General features: G+C 38.3%; 1 protein-coding gene across 4 annotated transcripts in view; it reads right to left on the bottom strand.

Moving 5' to 3' along the window:
* Nucleotides 1–573: 573 nt before the first annotated feature.
* The window catches only part of rbfox1 (RNA binding fox-1 homolog 1), a 75,277-nt gene continuing 62,503 nt past the window's right edge, over nucleotides 574–13,347 (bottom strand). For 3 of the 4 annotated variants that reach the window (XM_053443444.1, XM_053443446.1, XM_053443447.1), the window contains exons 11-12: nucleotides 8,308–8,383; nucleotides 574–3,352 (exon numbers count right to left, since the gene is read on the bottom strand). In XM_053443444.1, coding sequence (XP_053299419.1) covers nucleotides 3,230–3,352; nucleotides 8,308–8,383 — 199 coding nt within the window. In that variant the 3' untranslated portion in view covers nucleotides 574–3,229. Of the gene's footprint in view, nucleotides 3,353–3,658; nucleotides 3,758–8,307; nucleotides 8,384–13,347 lie in introns of all 4 variants that reach the window. The other variant, XM_053443448.1, reaches the window with a different exon arrangement.

Genomic DNA, 13,347 nt, shown 5'->3' with positions numbered 1-13,347 from the left:
ATGATTTTTAAGATTTGTGTCCTCAGTAATAACAAATATGCTAAGCTGACAACACACAGACATTCTGTTTCGTAATTTAAAAAATAAACAAACAAAGAAAGAATAGAATTATATTAAACAATGCACAGAGAAAATTACACTCAGCCCAGGAAATACTGTAGAGGAATGATTTTGACAAAATGGTCAAACTAAATGGGTCACATGGGCGGCTGTGGCTGAGGGGGTAGATTGGTCATCCTCCAACCTGAAGGTCGGCAGTTCGATCCCCAGTCTGACACATCTGCATGCCGAAGTGTCCTTGGGCAAGATGCTGAACCCTGAATGGCCCCCCATAGAATAACAAGGTGCTGCGAATAGATGAACTGTTTGAATGTGTGTTTGAATGGGTGAATGTAAAAACTGTACTGTAAAGCCCTTTGAGTGGTCATCAAGACTAGAAAAGCGCTATATAAATACAAAAACATTTACCAAAACCATTACATGGCCATCTTCCTTTGAGGATAGTTTCACTCAGATGCTGAACAATAGGAAAGAGATGAAAACTTTTTGAGAAAACAAAACTTTATTGATGGTTATTGATTAGTGGAAGAACCATAGTACATGCACATACAGTGAATAGGAAGTCGGAAGCTTTGTTTTGAACCACAACACCTACTGGAAGCAGAGCTTTGATAAAGTAGTTGCGTAGTCAGACATTCAGCATAGTGAGGACTAAGAGTCGTCTAGGTTCAGACCGATAGTCCTCACACACAGTACACAGACGATGGTTTGAACCAGCAGAGCCAAAAGGCACAGAGGCTCTCACCGTTGCCTTTTTTATAATGTGATGCATCTGAGAGTTCTCCTATCTAATTTGTCATAAATACAAAAGAGAGATATGTAACAACACCAATAATTGGGAATAGTTGTAAACAGAATGTGGCAGAGGAAATTGCTTATGGGCTTGCTTGCAATGCAGCCATAGCCTAGATCCTATTGCCAATGTAGTGCTTTTAAAATGCACTGCAGATTTATGTCATTAACTTTTATTTACATCATCGTCTGTCCACAAATAGTTAATGTCCCATATTTTTTACTTTTGTAATATTCAAACAGTAATTTTCAAAGAGTAAAGTCTGAGTTGCAGAAAATAAACTAGAGGATGTCACATTAATATCAACATGAGTGCAAAGAAAATCAGAAACTGCAAAACCGATAAAAAAAAATGTTAAGAAAAATTACAACTACAGCACTGATATGTGTCAGTTTCATGTGAAAATTACAATGTGCAAAAAATACAGTGGACAAAAAAAGAACACATGAATGAGAGTATCTATACGATTATTTGAAAAGAGTTAATAAAAATCAGGGTATGATTTGATAGAAAATGAGATCACTTGCCCTAACAACTGATCTATTCATCTAAATCTAAAACATTATACCATTGTGTATTTCATATAAGGGAACATATTCACTGCACAGTTCAAATATAATACATTGTTGGATTATCATACTTTACCCCCCAGAAATTGTAATTATTAAACAAATAAACAACAAAAACAAAGGAAGAACAAATTTGACAAAATGATCAAATAGACACAGTGGTTTTGGCCACTGCTATATATACTTTTTAAATCTTTCCTGTAATATAAAAACCATCAGTTATACCAATTAATATATTGGAAGTTTATATAAAAAACATCTACATCTGGATGGCCAACACTGCTCTGTATGGAAGAGGATTAGTGCCAAAAACTTCAAACCATCAAATTCTAAGTCACAACTTAGACATCTGTTTTTCACAAGTAGCATGTTTTCATATTAACTTGGCCCTAATTATTTTTCATATCTCAGCATTGGAGTAAGCATTAAATAGTTGAACAGTTCAGTTGCCATGACAATCTTTTTTTTTTTTTTTTTACTTAGCTCATAATTCATATCTATGTGGAATCTTGACTATACACATAAACACACCAGATATGTCCATAACAACCTTTGGCTTGAAGAGATAAAACCTCATTATTAAGTCAACACACCTAAAACATGACTCAAAGCATCCTCTCCCTGTCAGGAAGACTGAACCACATGTCTGAGAGCAGCTCTGATTGGTAAAAATTGGCTTATTTTATTTTCAGCAATCATGACTTAATTACTCCATTATCTCAGGATAATTGACAAAAACAAAAATTCTCATTAAATACATTGTGGCATTTTTTTCATCATAAGAAGAGGACATATTTTTTGTAGTTATTTAGTAAATACTTGTGCTGTTTACTACATAAACATATTGCATTCACCTAAGGGAATATGAGTAGGAGACCTCATTTTATAGTTTTTACTTATTGTCTTATAATTCAAATTTAATGCAAATTTCTCATTTCATGGTACAAATCAAAACAGCTCATGTTGTAAGATGAGCTGTTCTGAGTGATTTCAGGCCTCAATAAAAGCATTTTTTGTGACCATGCAGATACAAATTATGTTCTTTCAGATTAGCCAAAATAAATTAATAGCATGTGGTCGTAGTTTCAATATTAGAAGATAAAGGCTCATGAATTTTAGACCATGGACCAAAATGATCAACCATTGCTGCTCTCAGCTTCTCGAACTCATCCATTCTGTTCTCAAAAGCTCAGAGAATAACTCTTCGTACCTTCATGTTTCCAACTCTTCTTAACCTTCTCCCAAACCAGGGTAAGAAAAACTATAATTTCTAAACTGACAGAGGAACTTCCAAAGGAAGCTGAGAGAAGTAAAACAACAACACTTGACTAGCAAAGTCGCTTAAACACTCTTAGGAAACATAAAAATCTCAAGGGTGACTATGACGTATCCTACAGAGTTGGAGCTCTTTACAAGCCCTAAAAATTTGAATTTGATAAATATTCCCACTGGAACCTTATCGTTACTATAGCAGCTCTCTCTTAGTACCAGGGGAAAAAAAACTCTACAGCTGATAATCTATGTTCAAATCTTTAGAAATTAAAAACCCACAATATCAAAATACACAGCACAAAATATCTGAGGTATAAGATGAAAAATATCAGCTGTCATTTTATTCGTATTCTTTTTTTGTACTTCTCTCTCAGGAGATGATGAAATTATGCACAAACTGCATGTATTGCAATACCCGGGTCTCAGTACACCTTTAACTGATAACTCCTTTTGTCTCTCATTCGCTCACACACTCAGACATACACACACTTTCTTTCTGTCCTGTTGGAAGGTTGATTAGAGGTCGGAGGTGGTGCTAATAGGGTGTGAAGCGACTGTAGCCTCCCCGGTATATACTGGCCTGGAGAGAGGACAGCACCAGCCCCACGTCGTCAGCATGACTCCGAGTTTTGGCATCTGTCAGTGGGGTGAATGCGTTCTGAAACACACACATACAGGCATGGACAAATACAACGACACACACACACGGACACCCCCACACACACACACATAGACACACACACATAGACACAAACAAAGGCATACACAACCAAAACAAAATCTCAAAACACACACATATAAAGACAAAGGCATGTAAACAAGTGCACACACACACACACACACACACACACACACACACACACACACACACACACACACACACACACACACACACACACACACACCCTCATTAGCCCCCCTTAGTCCAGCAAAAACCATTACTAGAGTTTCAACATTACATTACCGTTATTCCAGTGCAAACCCATGGGGGATGAAAAGACCGGAGCAACCGTCATGCAGCAAGCACAGCGAGACGCTTCATGCCAGGGGTACATGCCAACAGCTATGTGAAAGAAATCCAGTCAATACAACTATGAGATAGGGGAGGAAACTATAAAATTCAAGAAATCACGTCAAAAAGTGATTTGAAGCAGTGCCAATAAGGGTGGGGTTAATAAGGGAGGGCTAAACATTTTGGATGGATCATGCTGATTTTCATTGTATGAAGATAAGGGAGAGGCAGTTGCAGCTTTTAGCAACATTTATTTTAGATATTTTAGAATACATTCTTTGTTTTTGTGAAATTAGAAATGAAAAAAAATATTGGTAAAAGTTCCAGCTTTGTGTGTTTCGGTGAAACTCCATGTCTTTTTCTTTTTATCATAAATACGGGCCCTGGACCTTGTGTTTCTCAAGCATTTCAGAGAAGGAGTTAAGCTGTCAAACACTCTCAGTGATACGTGTTTGGCTTGTCATTTAGTCTTTGGAGTAATTGTTTTTATTTCATGAATGTTATTAATCTAGAAAATAACCATTTAGTCTAAAGTAATTAGGGTGTAATTCGGGTGAAGCTGCCATAAACCAGCTGGGAAAGCTACTGTAGTAGTCACAAGGTAATGTAGTCTTTAGATAAAAGTTCTGTTAAGCATCTGAGTGTCTATTCAGTGCATTAGCTTACTGTTGGATTCAAGGACAGCTAAAAGCTGTGTCGGGCAAGAGAAAGATGTAGGAACATGTTTAATACTTGCAGGAAAGGTTAATTAGTGTCTTTTTGTCGGACCGGTGCAGTAAGAAAAGAACAGACATCACACCTCATTTCCTTCAACTGTATCCACAATTCCCTCATTCATGTCTCGACTTTACTTCTATTTCACTGAGGACATGAACACAGATCCAGGGCAGATTGTAAATTGACAAACACACTTTACATCCTAGCTTGCCTTTGTTTAATCACTCTCAATGTTTACCCTTTGAAAATAACATTTAATAACTATCTGCGCAAACATTTTGGTCCCCCTCTGGTGAAAATCAAGTTTATTTGTTAACATGCCCCCCTTATGCCTTTTTGTGAGATTTGGTCAGACAGGTTGGAAAGATGTATATCAGCATATTTATAGATCCAAGTCAGGAAATAAGGTAGGACGGTGGAGGGTTACATTTAATTCCATTATTTTCTCTGACAACTACTTGAACATGTGAGTTTGAAAAACAACATTGGACTTTAAAAAACGTGTCCATCATCTTTGTTTATAATGTGAACCGATCAGTGGCAACAACGTATAAACCTCAATGCAACATGAGCAATTACTACTTGCTTTCACATTTATAAAAAATCTGAAATTTCATTATGCAACCATTTATTTTTCTATGGTTACAATGTATTATAGTTATGTGTAACCCTAACACTTATGTAACAGTAACATATTACACAAGTGTTCAGCATGGTAATGTAATCAAACAGCTTGGCTTTGTTCATGTTATATAACCCGTGGTCCTTTTCACCAGCTCTGACTTTAAAACCTTGGCTTGTACTTGTAATTTCACCTTACTTCTTCTCCGATATCCCTTAATTGTCTGTAGCCTTACGAGGGGTATCAATGTTCACTATAGAGAAACGATATGGAGCTGGTTGTGCAAAGGAAAGATTCACAGGCAGTCTAAATGTTGGATTAGTGTTGGACAATGATATTGCCCAATCAATTGATGTGGCAGCATCGACAAGATTTATTGGTGTTTGCATTAATATTTAACTAGCCCTTTACATCTTTGATGGAACAGTTTGTTCACTAACCACACTGTGGCTGCGCTGACCGATATCTATTCAGTCTGGTTTGTGTTTTATGTGATTTAACATCAAGTTTCAACAATCTTTTCATCCTCTCCACCCTGCTTTCTTACTTGCTTCCTTCTTCCCTTGCCTCCTGCCTGCGGCTGCAGCACCACGAGGGATTTAATTATCAAATTGACTAATTATTTCATTACCAGGGAGTGCAGGATGAGGTGGTATCCACCAAATTAGAAATATAATAACTAACATGGACCTGGCTGCCAAGGCATGAAGACATTCATCACCATTTACAGGCAGGATTAATGTGGCATTTGGACTGCTGTTAGCAGCACAGGCAAAATTCAATTAAGTTTAAGTGAGGAGATGTCAACGCTGCAGAAAACCGTGCATGGTGACTGAAGAAGAGATTGGGGTGGGGGAGGGGGAAAGCAAGGGGGGGAGTTGAAGTGAGATTGTTTGAAGAATTTGGTGAACAGTTGACGAAAATAGTAATCAATGTATGGTTTCTAGTGTAAGAAATGACAGAAATAAAATTGCATTAGGAAAACATTTTTGGATAAACGTTTACATGAACCATATTTTTATAGTCAGCTTAAAGGGATAGTTCACTAAAAAATGAAAATTCATCAGTATTTACCCACCACTATGCTGATGGAGGGCTGGGTAAAGTGTCTGAGTCCATAAACTGCAGGGGTAAACAGTGTTGCAGCCAAATCCAATAATTTAAATAACTGGTAAGTTTTTTACTCAAACGATTTTAATTTTAATATTGGGGCTTCTGGAAACTTGGGTGACACCACACAAGCAGTATGGAGGGATGTTTTTCTGTTGATTTATTTTATCTGAAGAAGGAGTCACCCGTTACTTTAATATAGTATTGCTTAGTATTGAGTAGATAACAAGAGAATTTTCATTTTTTTCGGTGAACTATCTCCGTAAGAAATGTAACCAGCATGTATGGTGTATCTGTGAATATGAGTTTCATTGTGGATAACATGGCCTCTTTTTATCTCTATGCAGTGTTTAGGTGCAGTTTAAAACCAAGAAAAGATCAATATTGCTAAAAGGGTGTAAGGGGGGGTCGGATAATGCATCTGTGACCAAGAACCAAGTGTTTCGTAATTGGTCCGGGCATTTAGTTTGGTCATTGTTTTCACAATTATATGAAAATAATCCTTGACTTGACAAACTCAGACTGCATATAATGTTTGACTGTGTGCATTTTTTGCACTGTGGATGTTTTCACCATTATTTATATTGGAAGGGTTTTCCTTTTTGTTTTTCACTTTCAGCATGACGGTAGGACAGCAACAACCAAAACCTCTTTCAATTAACAAATGGCATGTAGTAATATATTCAGACGTATACGATATTAGTTATTAATGAGTCCATCTAATGCTTCAATAGTCGACTCAGACCACTTGATAGAGTAACATAATTTTTTCTTAAATGCATATGTAAATCTGTTTAAATAAAGGAAGAGCACACAGGTAACATAACACGATCCATATTTGTCCAAAATGTATAGTGGGGATTATATTGGCATTCTGAGGTGAATACTTTTCTAATTTCACATTTTGGCTGCTCATAATTTGAATGATTTAACTAAAAGGTGACATTCATAAACCCAAATCCCTTTTTAAGTGTCTGCAGGGGGTGAAGGGCAGTGGCTATTTTTCAGTCAACATTAACACTACTTGTGTAACTTGAATTGACATTTCATATCAAGTCAAACCTGATTTCAGCTTGTGGCTACAGGATGTGTATGTCAATTTGACGTGTTTATACTTGATTGCAAATGTGAAGTGTATTTGGGAGGATTTGTGTTGAAAAACTGGAATTTGTTTCTAACTTATTCAGATTTTCATAAAATGCTAGTACCAGCCTGAAGGAGAGATTATCCAGGTTGACCTTTTGGGCGCAAGCCAAGGGGCCAGACGAGATTTCCTATTGGAAAGTCAAAGAGCGTAGTTAGAATAAGAGCAGTAGGCTCGAGATATGATGCTTCTCTGGTGAAAGCTTGTGCCTTGGTAATTGAAAAGAGGCTCTGGACAGTTGTCATGTCTCAGTTTTATTTGGAGCAATGTGTATTCTGTCTTGGTCAAGTAACAGTGGTCCATTTCTTAACTCGCAAGGCAGTTTGCTTGTAGCCTTGGAGAAGGCTGCACAACCAGCAATGGCTTGTGGGGGGTTCTTAGAAAACACTTGGCTAAGCTCAGAAATGGATCACCACTTTTTGAAGATAATGCTGTTTTTGCTTCGTCAGACAATGTCCAGCACAAATGTAAGCGGAGGAGCTTAGGTATTTTCATGAATGTAAGATGCAAACATGTGATATACCACGTTGCCATGGTGTAAAAGAGATGGTTTCAGTTAATCACCCAATCCAAATCTTACCTGTTGTCATGAGCTTGGATAGTAACCAAAACAATGAGTGCTTGGATGCAAGCAACCATGATGATTTCCCTTAGACTGGATGCTTTCAAGACCTGTCCAATTGGCAGGTTGATTGAATCATTCCAAGGTCTCTATGGGCAACTTGTTTCTACCACTTGATTGCATGTTTGTTGAGATCTACAATGTCTTTAATAACAAAGTAAAGCATCAGATAGTACTGAATTAAGGTAAGACATTCATTTCCCCCCCCAAACTATGTTGGTTTCCGAAGCATTTGCTTGGGCTATATTGACTGTGATCATATTTTAATGCTTAATATTATTATTAATATATATTTGTGACATTTTGAAAAAGAGAATTAGGATGCATGATATGAGGAGGAGTTGTGATGGAAAAAATCGATCTATGCGAGGCATTGGCACGCTTACCATGGCACCAACGCTGTATGTGGCTGCTGGAGTGAGTGTGTGGTTGTAGGGGTCGGCAGCGTATACTCGTCCGTAACTGGGGAAACACATGAGATAATAGAGGATGGTTAATCCAAACACTATGTCCCGTCCATTGAGCAGGTCTTCCAAATTACAAGCCATTAGTTCTTCATTTTAAATCATAAATATTGCACAGAGATACAGGTATGTTACTATTGGAGGTGTTTGTCATAATAATGAGTATTTCATTCAATTATGTATTAAATGTTATGCTGATCTGCATCTCCTCAGAGCCCATTGCTCCAATTTCATAATATAAGAAGGAATAATTATTACATCATAATTAGTCTCTAATATATTCAGAGGTATTCAGAGGTACATTGGACAATAGCCATTGTCCAATGAATCAAATAATAATTTTCTGATGTGATGTCTCGTAAAAGCTTCAAATAAACACAGTGGAAACTGCTAACAGTGATGACCTTTTGTTTGAGCCAAATTAATCACTATACTGTAAGTGGTTGATTACTCTAACCGAATTAGGTAGCTTCTATATGATACTCCCACAACTTGAGGGAAGGTAACAGCGTTTTTTAAGATTAAGTGAGATATCACAGTGTGTAGTCCTGTATGTTCTCTCTCTCTTTCTTGCACTCATGCGTAGACACTCGTGTAGACACTCACACAGACACAGCTGACGGCTCTGACCCGCTACAGTTTAAATGTTGATTTGTCTGAAATTAAGCCACATTATCAACACTGATCACCACATAATCACAAAGTTTTCTTAAATGAGTAAAAAAAATTTTTTCATAGCTGCTCATTCATTCATTAATTCAGCTCGTCCTAACTCCACTCCCTCTCTTCCTCTCTCTCCCAAATGCCTCGGCAAAGACTTCCCATGAAGCCGATAGTTTGTTCAAGTAGTAGTCAGTACTAGTTTAAGAGCTCTGGTGTACTCACAGTACAACAGACCACATCTGTCCACGCCCAGCTGTGATGTGGGCTCGGGTGTTGGGTAATGTTCAACAGACTCTAATCCTTCAACCCAGAGAAGCAGTGTCTTATCTCCTAAGAAAATACAGAGGTAATCTCTGGAAGCATCAACATGCTATGCAATTTCCATAGAGTTTAGCTATTTAGATTACAGTTCAAAGTTAGCTTTCAAGTAGTGTGTCAAAAGTATTAAGGACTCATTATCTGTGCTCCATGAAGGTTTTTACTGAATTTAATTACAATTGCAATGTTTCTTCTGTGTACAATAGTTAAACAAGAGGGTAGATCATCTTAGGAATATTATTTTCCACAGCAAACATGGCAGTCTGACTAGTAGTTGTATGGACCAAAATGTCGAGGCGACCACATTATTTGTCATTTTTATTACAACTCCTCTGTTCAGAGGACAGCCTTAATTAAATAATATCATGGGCTGCGATTAATAAGTCTGGGAAGCAGAGTGAAACAGCTAAAAAAGAGTTAAGAAAGCAGAGGATTTGAAATGTATTTGAATGAACTAGAAGAATACCAAAAAGCTTATTGAAAATGGTTAAATATACAGACAATCAAGGGATCAAAGAATAATAATTTTATACAGTAAAGAAATAGACAGTAAAGGTAAATGGTTTTGTATTTATATAGCGCTTTTCTAGTCTTGATGACCAATCAAAGTGATTTACAGTACAGTTTTACATTCACACAGTGCATCTATTCGCAACACTTTGTTATTCTATGGGAGGCCATTCGGGGTCAGCATCTTGCCCAAGGACAATTCGGCATGCAGATGGGTTAGACTGGGGATCGAACCGCCAACCTTCAGGTTGGAGGACGACCACTTTACCCCTGAGCCACAGTAGCAGTGTTCATTCTTAGTGAACAACCATGCTGTAGCCAATCTATCCCTCAACCACGCAATGCCCCCACCCCCTTCCTCCCTTCCTTGCCTATTTATGATAAGGGCCAATCAAGGGCTAGGGCCCATAATTGAGCAGCATAGAGGCCCAGTGGTTGAAGCGATTAGAAGTTAATCCCGATTAGTTTTAGACATTGCTATTCACCATGCAAATCCCCCTCCCCCCAACTCAAACACATATACACAACCCCCAAGACCCACGCTCAAATCACCACCACTTTTGACCTATCTTATCTCACAGTGCAGAGCCCTAACCCATGTATATGTGTATGTGTGTGAGAGAGAGAGAGAGAGAGAGAGACAGAGAGGGTCATTGCATCAGTGTGAGGTAGGCTGACAATACAACACAGATTTAAATGCAATTTAAGTCAAATGCATTTTTAAAGTGACCCTGAAGAGAAAATAGAAAAATGAAAAGTATATTTTCCACAGCTCTACAAAATGGTTAGGAACCTGGTGAAATGCATAATGTCTTAATAGAGAGTGGATATTTAGGGACAAGGAAACACAAAAAAATGCAGTTACAATAGAAGGCAGCGACACAGGTAAATAAACCATTTAAAGCAAACGGTGGGGAGTTTCTGACCAGACTGTCTGCTGTAGACCGCGAGGCAATCCATAAATAGCTGGTGTGTCTCTGTGATCTGATCAAGTCGTGTCCTATGAGTCTGGGAGCAAGGCAGAGTTTACACTCACACACACAGGCCAAGGGCCAGCCCAGCCCCCACTGAACCTCTCACTCATAAACAGATGGTGAAGCAGAGATGAGAGAGTAGAACTCGTAAACTAGGAGGTAAATTGTCAACAGAGGCAACAAAATACAGGATTTCTATGATTGACCCCCAATCACAAACATCAATACTAAATGATGAATTATTATGATCAATTACTGCTCCAGGATCAGAGAAGAAGCAGCATCGCTGCTTGGTTGGTGTCCTTTATGGGTGTGCGCCCTCCACACTGCTGTTGACTTGCACTCTACAGGACACACTTTACAGCATACAACAATAAACAACATCACTAATCATATTAGGACACGTAAAGTACTGATGTTTTCTTTGTGTTTGTTTGATTTGCTCCACAATCTATGAGACATATTTAAACACACCCGCTTGTGTGCATGTGTTAAAAATTGAGATTTGACATCGATTTCAGTGGGAGTAACTTTTAGTGTCACAAAGCATTTTGTGTAGCTTTTGTTGAGGTCAAGAAAATCGGGTGGAGTAAATTACGTTAAGATGGATAAATAAATTACATTGTGCAAAAAAAAGATCCTGCACAAGCAGGATCATATAAATTCGTGGATTCGAGAAAAAAAATTGTGCTGACTGTTTTTGCATTTGCATTTGTTTGTATCAATCAATCAAATTGTGAAGTCAACTTGGAAAATCCCCGCTGGATATGAAGGGGTTAATATGCAGCGCCGACTGACAGCTGGGGGAATCCCTCCTCAGAGCGTTACCTGGGAAATCCGCGTCATTGCGTCACCTGACCGGAAAGGACAGAAAGGGGAAGAGAGACTCTTTCAGGAAACGCCAGTGGCAAACAAATCAGACAGCGTTCTGTCCAGCAGCAGCAAAGCTGCGCTAGAAAACGTGGAAAAAGCAGCGCTGGTACAGCCATAAAAAGTCTGGAGAAACGGCCGGTAAGAGAAAGATTTTTTTAGCGTAAGGATTGTAAAGTTGCGCAATCGCTTACGTTGCGCACGTTAAAACGTGCGTTTAAGCGTGGACAATTGTTTGGTGTTTGATGCCACATGATTGTTTGACTGCAAATTGTTTGAAAACAAATGGGGTTTATATTTTGATCTGTAGATTGATAGAAATGATCTGAATACTGCTAAAGTTATTTCTATTTGACTTTATTGATCAATCAATCAAATTTGATTTGTATAGCCCATATTAACAAATCACAATTCGTCTCATTGGGCTTTAGCATGGTGTGACATCCTCTGTCCTTAACCCTCAGCAAGAGTAAGGAAAAACTACTAAAAACCCTTTTTAACAGGGTAAAAATACGTAGAAACCTCAGAGAGAGCCACATGTGAGGGATCCCTCTCCCAGGACGGACAGAAGTGCAATAGATGTCAGGTGTAGGAAAACATCATCAAGATTAAAGTTTTTAGCAGCATTGATGAGGGTAAACATTTTGAAGGATAACTTTCAATACTATATGTCAAGCAGTCCTGCTGAAATCATAGTATATGGTCAGCAGCCAGCAAGATCATGATCCGCCATCCAGATCGGATCCACTATACTCCACAGTCATTGTCCACTGCCGCTTATTAGGATCCATCATCAGCCGCCGACCTCGGTCGTGGTCCACCACCATTATATGATGCCAACGCGACACAGGATCCGCCATTACCACTACGATCAGCCCGCACGATATAGAATCCGCCATACTGGACTAGTTTGTTTGTATAACACAAAAGTCAGGCTGTCTCTGGTAAGGCCACATGAAAGCAGCTGTTGCTGCTTCCCCTTTGTGACCCTCATGGCACAAACCTAACTCACCTGGTGCCGGGGTGACCCTGCACAGATGGGCACAAGAAGGATACACTGGTACACAAGCAAGCCCTCAAATATCCACCAGACAAAGGTTTAACATCCAAACAGTCCCCTTGAAAGCCTTTGCTCAGTGTTTATAGATCCATTTATTCAATGTTTGGCCACTTGGGGGCAGCAAATCAAAGTGAAAAGTCAACTGATTCATTATCACCTTATTAAACTATTGATTAATGGGTTGGCATACATTTGCCTCTTAGCACATCCAACAGAAACAGCATGATCAATGATATATGTTTATAACAAACAACTGAAACCAAGAGAGTAAGTGTAATATTCATCTTCGTCTTCTTTTATTTATTTTTTGGTCTCTCAACTGCTAAATACAAATTTTGTATCCATTCTTAACATAAAAGCAGCATATGTGTGTGTTGGAATGTGGTCAGTGGTGTGCTCTGTACAGTAATATCACGGTATCTTGATCTATGACTTTACTAAGTTGATTGACAGAGCTTAAAAAAGTCCATTCATTTGTTCTCCTATTGCATTTAACTGATGTATCCACTCACTACCACACAAGAATCAACTAAATCCAGGAGACAATTTACTCCCTATATTTGTATT

This window comes from Pleuronectes platessa, chromosome 16 (genome assembly GCF_947347685.1).
Source record: "Pleuronectes platessa chromosome 16, fPlePla1.1, whole genome shotgun sequence".
Taxonomy (NCBI): Eukaryota; Metazoa; Chordata; class Actinopteri; order Pleuronectiformes; family Pleuronectidae; genus Pleuronectes; species Pleuronectes platessa.
This window is presented reverse-complemented; position numbering and strand designations above follow the sequence as displayed.